General features: G+C 39.4%; 1 protein-coding gene across 2 annotated transcripts in view; it reads right to left on the bottom strand.

Moving 5' to 3' along the window:
• LOC126229552 (WASH complex subunit 5-like) overlaps positions 1-12,649 on the bottom strand; it is a 188,869-nt gene that overhangs the window by 88,561 nt on the left and 87,659 nt on the right. For both annotated transcript variants that reach the window (XM_049942316.1, XM_049942317.1), the window contains exons 12-13: positions 7,741-7,976; positions 4,149-4,400 (exon numbers count right to left, since the gene is read on the bottom strand). In XM_049942316.1, the coding sequence (XP_049798273.1) occupies positions 4,149-4,400; positions 7,741-7,976 (488 nt within the window). The remainder of the gene's footprint in view (positions 1-4,148; positions 4,401-7,740; positions 7,977-12,649) is intronic.

Raw genomic sequence — 12,649 nt, 5'->3', positions numbered from 1 at the left:
AGTCTACAAATGCTAGAAACGTAGGTTTGCCTTTTCTTAATCTTTCTTCTAAGATAAGTCGTAAGGTTAGTATTGCCTCATGTGTTCCAACATTTCTACGGAATCCAAACTGATCTTCTCCGAGGTCCGCTTCTACCAGTTTTTCCATTCGTCTGTAAAGAATTCGTGTTAGTATTTTGCAGCTGTGGCTTATTAAACTGATAGTTCGGTAATTTTCACATCTGTCAACACCTGCTTTCTTTGGTATTGGAATTATTATATTCTTCTTGAAGTCTGTGGGTATTTCGCCTGTCTCATACAGCTTGCTCACCAGATGGTAGAGTTTTGTCATGACTGGCCCTCCCAAGGCCATCAGTAGTTCTAATGGAATGTTGTCTACTCCCGGGGCCTTGTTTCGACTCAGGTCTTTAAGTGCTCTGTCAAACTCTTCACGCAGTATCTTATCTCCCATTTCATCTTCATCTACATCCTCTTCCATTTCCATAATACTGTCCTCAAGTACATCGTCCTTGTATAAACCCTCTATATACTCCTTCCACCTTTCTGCCTTCCCTTCTTTGCTTAGAACTGGGTTGCCATCTGAGCTCTTGATATTCATACAAGTGGTTCTCTTCTCTCCAAAGGTCTCTTTAATTTTCCTGTAGGCAGTATCTATCTTACCCCTAGTGAGACAAGCCTCTACATCCTTACATTTGTCCTCTAGCCATCCCTGCTTAGCCATTTTGCACTTTCTGTCGATCTCATTTTTGAGACGTTTGTATTCCTTTTGCCTGCTTCATTTACTGCATTTTTATATTTTCTCCTGTCATCAATTAAATTCAATATTTCTTCTGTTACCCAAGGATTTCTATTAGCCCTCGTCTTTTTACCTACTTGATCCTCTGCTGCCTTCACTACTTCATCCCTCAGAGCTACCCATTCTTCTTCTACTGTATTTCTTTCCCCCATTCCTGTCAATTGTTCCCTTATGCTCTCCCTGAAACTCTCTACAACCTCTGGTTCTTTCAGTTTATCCAGGTCCCATCTCCTTAAATTCCCACCTTTTTGCAGTTTCTTCAGTTTCAATCTGCAGTTCATAACCAACAGATTGTGGTCAGAATCCACATCTGCCCCTGGAAATGTCTTACAATTTAAAACCTGGTTCCTAAATATCTGTCTTACCATTATATAATCTATCTGATACCTATTAGTATTTCCAGGATTCTTCCAGGTATACAACCTTCTTTTATGATTCTTGAACCAAGTGTTAGCTATGATTAAGTTGTGCTCTGTGCAAAATTCTACAAGGCGGCTTCCTCTTTCATTTCTTCCCCCCAATCCATATTCACCTACTATGTTTCCTTCTCTCCCTTTTCCTACTGACGAATTCCAGTCACCCATGACTATTAAAGTTTCGTCTCCCTTCACTACCTGAATAATTTCTTTTATCTCGTCATACATTTCATCAATTTCTTCATCATCTGCAGAGCTAGTTGGCATATAAACTTGTACTACTGTAGTAGGCATGGGCTTTGTGTCTATCTTGGCCACAATAATGCGTTCACTATGCTGTTTGTAGTAGCTAACCCGCACTCCTATTTTTTTATTCATTATTAAACCTACTCCTGCATTACCCCTATTTGATTTTGTATTTATAACCCTGTAATCACCTGACCAAAAATCTTGTTCCTCCTGCCACCGAACTTCACTAATTCCCACTATATCTAACTTTAACCTATCCATTTCCCTTTTTAAATTTTCTAACCTACCTGCCCGATTAAGGGATCTGACATTCCATGCTCCGATCCGTAGAATGCCAGTTTTCTTTCTCCTCATAACGACGTCCTCTTGAGTAGTCCTCGCCCGGAGATCCGAATGGGGGACTATTTTACCTCCGGAATATTTTACCCAAGAGGACGCCATCATGATTTAATCATACAGTAAAGCTGCATGTCCTCGGGAAAAATTACGGCTGTAGTTTCCCCTTGCTTTCAGCCGTTCGCAGTACCAGCACAGCAACGCCATTTTGGTTAATGTTACAAGGCCAGATCAGTCAATCATCCAGACTGTTGCCCCTGCAACTAGTGAAAAGGCTGCTGCCCCTCTTCAGGAACCACATGTTTGTCTGGCCTCTCAACAGATACCCCTACGTTGTGGTTGCACCTACGGTACGGCCATCTGTATCGCTGAGGCACGCAAGCCTCCCCACCAACGGCAAGGTCCATGGTTCATGGGGGAAGGTTGAACATCTACGAGCAGTAAAAACCTAACCATACATTTCACAGTCTTTCAAATAAATTGAACAGACACTGTCATTGCTTTAACACATGGCCTATTGGTGTAAAACTTATTTCAAAGTTAAGTTGATTCACTGTTGTTAATCGAACCAACATGGGTTCTGCGTCTGAAACTCTGGCGTGGTCTGACTGTCTCGGGACCAAAAATCGGGCCCTATCACAATAATAGGTGCTGAAACTACACACTGTTGGATGTTTAATTTACAGAAATTACAATTAAAACTTAGCTCATTCTATTAGTTGAATACATCGAAAACTTCCTTCTTTTTAACAGTTTCTTCGACTCAAAAGTTAAGCAGAATGATTTGTTTAAATTGTGAAATTAACAAATATCATTACACACACAATACTTCTGACAAAACTGTTAATTAGTTTGGAATTAATTAAAGGCTAGCTTTGCGAACATGTTTTCAAATAGAGCCAATTAGATCCTATAAGAATACTCTAAGTTGTCCCTCCAAATGTTTACAAATAGTTCAGTTTATATTTGTTTATAAGTCAACAATAGAATTTAAGTTACGAAACAATTACTGAATTCACCCTATGACAAAACAAACTAACTAGGCATAGTCAAAATAAATTAGAAAATCAATTACATACAAAATTAGATCTGGTGGTATATTCTTTATGACTAAGGGCCAACCTATTTCTTTTATAAAAATGCAGATTATACTCACATATGTTAATGATAATTAGTTAGGCATTAAAAAAATCTTACATGTCCACAGCCCTCATTCTTTTGTCAAAAGAGGAAATTAAAGAAGTCTGAGAGCAGAAAAAAGAAGAATGGTCCAAACAAACTACTCCTGTGAAACGAATTCAGAAGATAATATTCAGATTCACAACCTGACAAAGGGGATCTTTGTAGTGTGTTTATGACTGTGACTGGTGGATTGCAGAAATTATAGACACTAGTTATGAGTTAAACAAAATTGTAGTGAACTTTATGCTACCACATGGACCAGCTGCTGGATACAGGTTTCCAGCTGAAGGACAGCAACAATGCCATCAGTGCTCCCTTCCTGTTCACAATGTTTTGAAGACTGTAAGTGCTCCAGTTTCTATTGGTTCAACAGGAAGGCATCACTGCATATAAAAGGAAGATACTGAAGCAGTGGAACACATTTTTATTTCATTGACTGGCTCATTTCAGTACAAAACAGAGTGCACGGAAGTTGTACCTTTCATGTACATTTTGGAACCATTTAAAATGTTTGAAACATGAGTCTCTTACTCATTTTTCAAAACTGAAATTATGTTAAATAAGACTAGGTTTTTATGAGCCTGTTATGTGATAATGTGGTAATAAAACAGATTTTATGTATGGCAAAAAATTTCAATTGTTTTTTCAGGGAGTGTAGGATTATATGGTACTAATAGGTAGGAAAAAAAAATTAAAATTTTATGGACTGGCATTTTTGAAAAAAAAATTTCCATAAATTCTAAAAAAAGTTCAGAATGCTATAGTAAAAGAACATTGACAGATAAGTCCAAATGTAGGATTTCTTTGTAATCATAAAGCAATCATCTTCCAAATAAAAAAGCCAGCAAAATTTCTAGAACCGTTCCAGAGATACAGCATTCTAAAATTTTTTCCAAAATTCGCTTCTTCAAAATGGTATACGCAGAGTCATCTTTGGAGAGTTGTATCTTGAGAGCAGAAATTTTTTTGGAGAAAACAAAAAAAAAAAATGTGTGTTCCTTACATAGTCCTTCATTTTAACATATGCTAAATTCAATAACATACTAGACTATGAAGGTAAGATATTTCCTGTCCTAGCTGAATTGATATGGACTACACCTTATGTAACAAAAAACAAAATGATCCTTAACCGAATCCTGCATCTTTGTAGATGGACAGTGACAACGTACCTCATGGCGCTCTTCTAACTGTGCAAGCTCTCTCAGCCTTTCTTTCTCTAACCGTGTTGGCAATTCATTTATGACATCTGTCTGCAGGTGCACAATACGAGCCATCAACCCAAACATTGTTTCTGGGATAATGTGTAGCACACGACGAACGTATGACACCAGCTCACCAGAGTAATACTGTGAAACTGACACCATATCAGCACTGCGAGCTTGGTTGATTCGTAACAGAGGAATCTCCAATGCAGATGAAAGCTGGAACAAAAATTACATGACATGGAAAACAGAATAAGTTTGGCTATAAGTGGGGAAAGTTATATTTACTAAAAAAGTATACTAGATAGTAACACCAAGTAAAGGAGTGTGGTGGCGGCAATTTGTGGCATTGGTAATACTAGTAGTGGATAATAATTTAAGCTGGCAGACACGTAGAGTAGTAAATCTGAGTAGTAAATCCTTTCAACAAGAGACATGAGCGGGCACCCCAGGCAATAAAAAAACTGCTGGGAGTAATATTGTCTTGCATGATCAGCAAATTTCTACAGATTGGATGACAAAAGGAAGGAATATTATGGTTTGGCAGCCTGTAAATGACAAATTCATTGGACACACAGAATTAGCCTGAATACAGGAAGAATATGGGGAAAAAAAGACCCAGCCCATTCCATTTAACATTTGAAAGCATTCACATGGATTTCTGCAATGTGTTATAAAACAAAACAATGCAAGATCACTTTCTACATTGTAGGCTAAACAGAGTACATCGTTTGGTAAATTGTTACGTCAATGTTCTGCCATATCTCAAACTGCAAAGGTATAGGATAGAAATATAAACCTCTACTTATGTTATTCTCAGCTAACACCTATAGGTATCCCCATTGATCACGTATAAATGAAAACTTGGTTTGAGACTAACAGGGAAGGCACAAGTACAAAGTTTGATGACATTTATATTGTGTTCTGTTACAGAATGTATTGCTTTCACAGTCTGGAGGTCTGTGTTTGATTCCTATATTTCCGCTCCCAGGATTGGAATGACTCCTTACCCTCTCCCTTAAAACCCACATCCTTTCGTCTTTCCCCCTCCTTCCCTCTTTCCTGATGAAGCAACCGTTTGTTGCGAAAGCTTGAATTTTGTGTGTATGTTTGTGTGTCTATCGACCTGACAGCACTTTCGTTCGGTAAGTCACATCATCTTTGTTTTTAGATATATTTTTCCCACATGGAATGTTTCCCTATATAATAGAGGGAAACATTCTACGTGGGAAAAAAAAATATATCTGAAAACACAGATGATGTGACTTACCGAACGAAAATGCTGGCAGGTCGATGTGCGGATTGATATGTGTGTGTATGCGAGTGTATACCTGTCCTTTTTTCCCCCTAAGGTAAGTCTTCCCGCTCCTGGGATTGGAATGACTCCTTACCCTCTCCCTTAAAACCCACATCCTTTCATCTTTCCCTCTCCTTCCCTCTTTCCTGATGAGGCAACAGTTTGTTGCGAAAGCTTGAATTTTGTGTGTATGTTTGTGTGTCTATCGACCTGCCAGCACTTTCATTTGGTAAGTCACATCATCTTTGTTTTATATATATATATATATATATATATATATATATATATATATATATATATATATTAAAAAAAAAAACAAAGATGATGTGACTTACCGAACGAAAGTGCTGGCAGGTCGACAGACACACAAACAAACACAAACATACACACAGAATTCAAGCTTTCGCAACAAACTGTTGCCTCATCAGGAAAGAGGGAAGGAGAGGGAAAGACGAAAGGATGTGGGTTTTTTTCTTTCCCTCTCCTTCCCTCTTCCCTGATGAGGCAACAGTTTGTTGCGAAAGCTTGAATTCTGTGTGTATGTTTGTGTGTCTGTCGACCTGCCAGCACTTTCATTTCGTAAGTCACATCATCTTTGTTTTTAGATATATTTTTCCTACGTGGAATGTTTCCCTCTATTATAACTATATATATAATGGTATTTTGTTAAGAGGAAATGGAACATTTTGAGAGATCCTTCTTCAAGTGTTAAGTGTCTTTGAATCCACTGACACTTACATGGTGTTTTTCTGAATTTATTCCATGCACCTTCCAGAATCAATAATGAAGTTAATGTAACTAACTAACTACAGTTCATTTTCAGAAGTAAAACATGTTTGTTGTGCCAGATGTAGCTGATAACTGCTGCCGGATTGAAAGCAAGTAACTTAATGCAGATGAGTAGAATAGTCTGCTGCTTGACACAGTCATGTTGGTAAAATACCTGTGTACATGTAATGTTTCAAAGTGATATGTACTGGAACAAGCAGATAAGGATGGTAGTAGCTAAGCTGAATGATCAACTTTGGTTTATTGGCAGAATTTTAGGAAAGTGTAGCTCATCTACAAAGGAAACTGTACAGAATACTAGCGCTATTTGTTCTTGAGTACTGCTCATGTGTTTGGGCTACCCAACTGGTGGGTTTAAGGAAGACATCGAAGCAATTCAGAGGCATGCTGGTAGGTTCAATCAACATGCGAATATTATGGAGATGCTTCACGAACTCAAATGGTAATCCATGGAAGGAGGGCAATTTTCTTTTTGTGCTCCATCACATGCTTATACAAGTTGAGTATAAATGTAAATAAAGAACTTTCCAGTTGGCTCACAGTGATGGGAGAATGTGGCTGTGCTGGTTAGTCATGCGACAACAAATGTTATTGCTATAGGCAGATCATTTACAGGATTGTAACTGACTACTCACTTCCATTTAAAAATTTTTGTGGAACACTACCGAGAAGATTTAGAGAATGGGCATTTGAAGCTGACTAAATAATGATTCTACTGCTGCCAGAATACATTTCACTTAAGGACCATGAAGATAAGAGGAATCAGGCCTCATATAAAGACATATAGATAGTTTTCTCCTGCTATACACACAAATGGAGCACGAAAGAAAATGAATAGTAGTGGCAAAAGATACCCTCTGTCATGCAACATATGGCGGCTTGCAGAATATATATGTAAACGTAGATTTTGCTGAGCACACCCTGTGTGATTGTGACACAATGCACACCGACCATATCGGAAATCACATCCAGATACACATCAGGGTCCATGTTGCATGTGAGGATGGCTTTAGTCCCTGGGGGAATATTAATGAAAAGATTGCTCAGAATAAGCTAGAAAGTAGTGCTATACAAGGTGTTGGAAGGAGGGAACTGTATGAAACTCCTAAAGGAAGCACTACTTAGCTGCCTGGAATAAGAGGTAAGAGATGTACTAACAATGTTTCTGAATGTGGTTAAAAAAAGAGATCACTAACTACGCCAACAAACATGCAATCCAAATTCTCTTTCCTTAGAGTGGTAGGAGTCTGACTGGAGAGCAAACTTTGGAGAACCAAACATCACGACTATCTCAGTTTGATTAAATACTACACAGGGCATAAACAGGGAAAACATGTAAAAAGACATGTTAAACAGTCACAGCTGAATAAAAATCATTCTCTGAATAAATTTAAAATTCGTCGATCCATTTCATCCACTGTAATGAATAACTTAAAAAAATATCTTAAAGCATTATGATATTGCTGAAATTACCTTGAGAAATGTTGCTCTCAGTTTTATCACAAGAGATGGATCCTTCTTAATTCCCTGTTGCATGTAAGAAGTATATGGGTCAATTACCTCCCACGCATAGCTGAGATCTCCTACAATTTGCAATGTGATTAGGACTTCCTCTTTTATGTTTCCAGTCCTCACCATCTGTATCAGGAAACGCCTTGTGTCTACAATGAACTGCTTTACCTGCATATTGGCCTCCAACTGATGAAATGCTGTAGAAAGACAATTGTTAATTTAGTTGTGATAACATTATAAACAATAAATGAACAGTGGCATAAAAAAGGATCCAAAAATACCAATGAAAAATTTTTATTCACAACTTCCCTGCTTTCAAATGGGGAAAAGTGGGGGCGAATGATTCTGGTAGTACACTTCATACCCTCCACCACACACTTACACTCGTTGAGTACAAGTGTAGATAAAGAACTTTCCAGTTGACTCACAGTGATGGGAGAATGTAGCTGTGCTGGTAAGTCACTTGATTCCATATACCATAGATCATACTAACAACAAATGTTATTGCTACAGACAGATCATTTACAGGATATTTATTTATTCGTGTCAGAAGTACCAGGACACAGACTGTGCTGATTTAAAAATATACATATTTGTATACATGAGTAATTCAAAGACATATAAAGATAATAAATTGAACACATAGGGAAAAAAGAGTAAGAAATCAATATTTACATAATACACACAACAGCAAGAAATCAATATTTACATAAGACGCATAGGAGTAAGAAATCAATTTTTACATAATAGACACATTTGCACTACTTGTGTCCAGTATTTGGCAACATTGACTGTGTTGCTATAAGCCAAGGCCAGTTCCAGTCCTGTACAAGAATATGGGCAGAAACGACACTTCAGGAGATGGCTTGTAGTTTGTTCATCTCCACACTAACACAATGTGTTTCCACATTGTGCAATGCACCACTTCTTCAAGTTGTCCTTCATTCTTGCAATGCTGGAGCGCAGTCTGTTCAAGGACTTCCATGTGCACCATCCTTCTTGGTGACCAGGTGGCAGAGTTTCTTCAATTACATCTCGCTCTGGGTGGACAGGATGTCTTTTTTTCCACAGTTCAACCCTGGCTATACTTTGGTCTCTGTCAATTGGAACAGAAGACTGTAGAAAGTTCTTGCTGGACTTCAGTCGAGGTGGTGGTGGCTGATGTTCGTGCAAGGGGTTGGGCAGGTTATTGCTGACCTTTTGCCTCTCGCTGCTAGCAGCTATCTCGCGTCTAATATTGGGTGGGGCTACACCTGTAAGTGTATACAGCTTCTGTATTGGTGTTGGCTTCAGACAGCCTGCGATCATCCTGCAGGTTTCATTCAGGGCGGTGTCCACTTTTTTTGCATGTGCAACATTGTACCACACTGGAGCGACATATTCGGAAGCAGAGTAGCAGAGTGCCAGGACAGTTGTTCTTACTGTCTGGGGGTGGGCACCCTATCCAGAACCAGCCACGTTGCACAGTAGACAATTTCGTGATGAAACCTTGGCTTTAAGATTGGTGCAGTGTGCCTTGAAGGTCAGGGGGCGGTCCAGGGTAACACCAAGGTAAACTGGAGCACTGCAGTGTCCCAATTCCTTTCCATTCCAGTTCACATGCAGCTGTCGAGAAGCTCTGTTCTTCAAATGAAAAGCACATATTTTAGTTTTTGATGGATTTGACTTGAGATGATTTTCCTCATAATATTCTGAGAGAAATTTCAGAGCAGCAGTGAGATTTTCTTCTACTGTCTCAAAATTCTTACCTTGAGTTGTCAATGCCAGGTTGTCTGCAAATAGGACGGTTATTGTGTGGAGAGGAAGTGGTTGGTCACTGGTGAAGATATTAAACAGAAGTGTAACTGACTACTTATTCCCATTTAAAAATTACTCATCTGAGACAGATAATCTAAAGCAACGAATTTGTTCAGCAAAACCAAGCAATAAGAATAGTGTGTAAAGTAAATAACTGCATATACTGCAGATACTTTTTTTATGGATCTTTGAATTTTTAAGCTGAGTTTACACTGAGTTTGAAATACGTTTTGCAGCCATGTTTGCAACCTTGTTTGTGGGTACTACTGGTCCGAAGATTCGATGGGTAGATCACATAACTAATGTGGAGGTACTGAATAGAATTGGGGAGAAGAGGAGCTTGTGGCACAACTTGACAAGAAGAAGGGACCAGTTGGTAGGACATGTTCTGAGGCATCAAGGGATCACAAATTTAGCATTGGAGGGCAGCGTGGAGGGTAAAAATCGTAGAGGGAGACCAAGAGATGAATACACTAAGCAGATTCAGAAGGATGTAGGTTGCAGTAGGTACAGGGAGATGAAGAAGCTTGCACGGGACAGGGTAGCATGGAGAGCTGCATCAAACCAGTCTCAGGACTGAAGACTACAACAACAGACAACAACAACACTGGTCTATGCTGCAAAAACAAAAATAGCAATTCGTGGCTTTACTGGTACAGATCAAAGCAAACATTGTTTCTGGCCTATTGCTTAACGTCACCATATGGTGCTAGTGTTTATTTATGTCACGACTAACTTCACGGGGACTTGCATCACAGCATAATAATTGTGTTGCCTCACAAAGTGTGACAAATTCAAAGCCCTATAGCCATGTCAAAACAACAGACGTTTGATATTATCACACACTACTGATGCAGAGGGAGTGCCTGTGGAAGAGGTGAGGTGCAAACTATAAGAAATTCTTATTAAAATAGGAATCCATACAGAAAATTGGTGCTGTACATGACGTCTGCAGTAATGGAATAGGAACGACACTGAGGTCTCTGATAACACAGTAGAAACAAATTTCTTCATGTACACTATAAGGTGGAAGTGAATGTATAAAAAGCACAGAGGAAGCATCAGTGAGTTTGGATCTAGCGTGGGGATCTATAGCAATACAGGTTTCCCATCACGTTTGTTAGAACTGACTATGACATTAATGCAGAAGAGGTAGTAGATGCTGTTAAAATAGAGCATTTGATTGTATATGATACAATATAAGTATTCAACATACAGTAAAAGATACTTCAGTGTTATTTCCATAATTGAATTGCCTCTGCATAATCCTTTCACCAATGTTTCACAAGCTGCAGGATCTATTTGAGATACAGCTCGTGTTGGTGTTGGTGGTGGTGGTGGTGGTGGTGGTGGTGGTGGGGGGGGGGGGGGGGGAGGGTGTCATCCTAGTGCAGTTACGGAAAGTAGTGCCACCTTCCACATTCAGGTCATGCAGCATATCATTCCCTCCTTATCTGCTATAGTATATTTCTGTCCAGACATGTCATTAACTCATTCTCTTGTCAAGAAATGGCATAGTACACAATGTGAAATGTTTGCTGCCAGCTTCAGTGTTGCAGACAATGTGAACACACACACAGAAGTGTTTGACATTTTTGTGGACAAGGACATGAACAACAAACATAGTTGCAAACATGTTGCAGACTTTGAAACTTCCTGGCACATTAAAACTGTGTGCGGACCAAGACTCGAACTCGGGACCTTTGCCTTTTGCGGGCAAGTGCTCTACCACTGAGCTACCCAAGCACAACTCACGTCCCGTCCTCACAGCTTTACTTCTGCCAGTACCTCATCTCCTACCTTCCAAACTTTACAGAAGCTCTCCTGCGAACCTTGCAGAACTAGCACTCCTGAAAGAAAGGATATTATGGAGACATGGCTTAGCCACAGCCTGGGGGATGTTTCCAGAATGAGATTTTCACTCTGCAGCGGAGTGTGCACTGATATGAAACTTCCTGGCAGATTAAAACTGTGTGCCGGACCGAGACTCGAACTCAGGACCTTTGCCTTTCACGGGCAAGTGCGAGCACTGGAAACATTCCCCAGGCTGTGGCTAAGCCATGTCTCCGCAATATCCCTTCTTTCAGGAGTGCTAGTTCTGCAAGTTTCGCAGGAGAGCTTCTGTAAAGTTTGGAAGGTAGGAGACGAGATACTGGCAGAAGTAAAGCTGTGAGGACGGGGTGTGAGTCGTGCTCGGGTAGCTCAGTTGGTAGAGCACTTGTACGCAGAAGGCAAATGTCCCGAGTTTGAGTCTCGGTCCGGCACACAGTTTTAATCTGCCAAGAAGTTTCATATCAGTGTACACTCCGCTGCAGAGTAAAAATCTCATTCTGCTGCAGACTGTTCAGAACAATGTTGGAAACAACACATGTTTTTAAACTCAGTATAAATTAGGCTTTACACCCACTTCCCAGCACTTTTACTACTTAATGCCTATTGTTGTTGACAGCAAAAATCAGTATCAGATGAACAGTGATCTACAAAGCCAAAATACAAGACACACTATGAGCAACTCTTTCTACAGATTATCTGATTATCTATATACAAAGGACAGAATGTTATGTTAGCTACATGCCAATGCCAGTAGCAGTGTTTGGTGCAAAGCTATGTGACAAATAGTGATATACTGTAAACAGGACTAAGTATTTATAGATTAAGGTATTGTTGCTGCCGCAGCTGCTGTTTTATTCAGTTTGGTCCAGCTCTCCATGTTAGTCCATCATGTGCAAGCATTTTCACCCCTCCATAAACTACTGTAACCTACATATATTTGAACCTGCTAACTGTATTCAAATCTCAGTCTCCCTCCACAATTTTTACTACACACACTTCCATCCAATACCAAACTGACATTCCTTGATGCCACAGAATGTGTCCTATCAAAAAATCCCTTCTTTTAGTCAAGATGTGTCATAAATTTCTTTTCTCCCCAGTCCAGTTCAGTATCTCCTCATTAGTTACATGACCTATTCACCTAGTCTTCAGCATTCTTCTATAGCATCACATTTCAAAAGCATCTATTCTCTTCTTGTCTGAATTGCTTATCATCCAGGTTTCACTTCCATACAAAGCT

This window comes from Schistocerca nitens, unplaced genomic scaffold (genome assembly GCF_023898315.1).
Source record: "Schistocerca nitens isolate TAMUIC-IGC-003100 unplaced genomic scaffold, iqSchNite1.1 HiC_scaffold_375, whole genome shotgun sequence".
Taxonomy (NCBI): domain Eukaryota; kingdom Metazoa; phylum Arthropoda; class Insecta; order Orthoptera; family Acrididae; genus Schistocerca; species Schistocerca nitens.
This window is presented reverse-complemented; position numbering and strand designations above follow the sequence as displayed.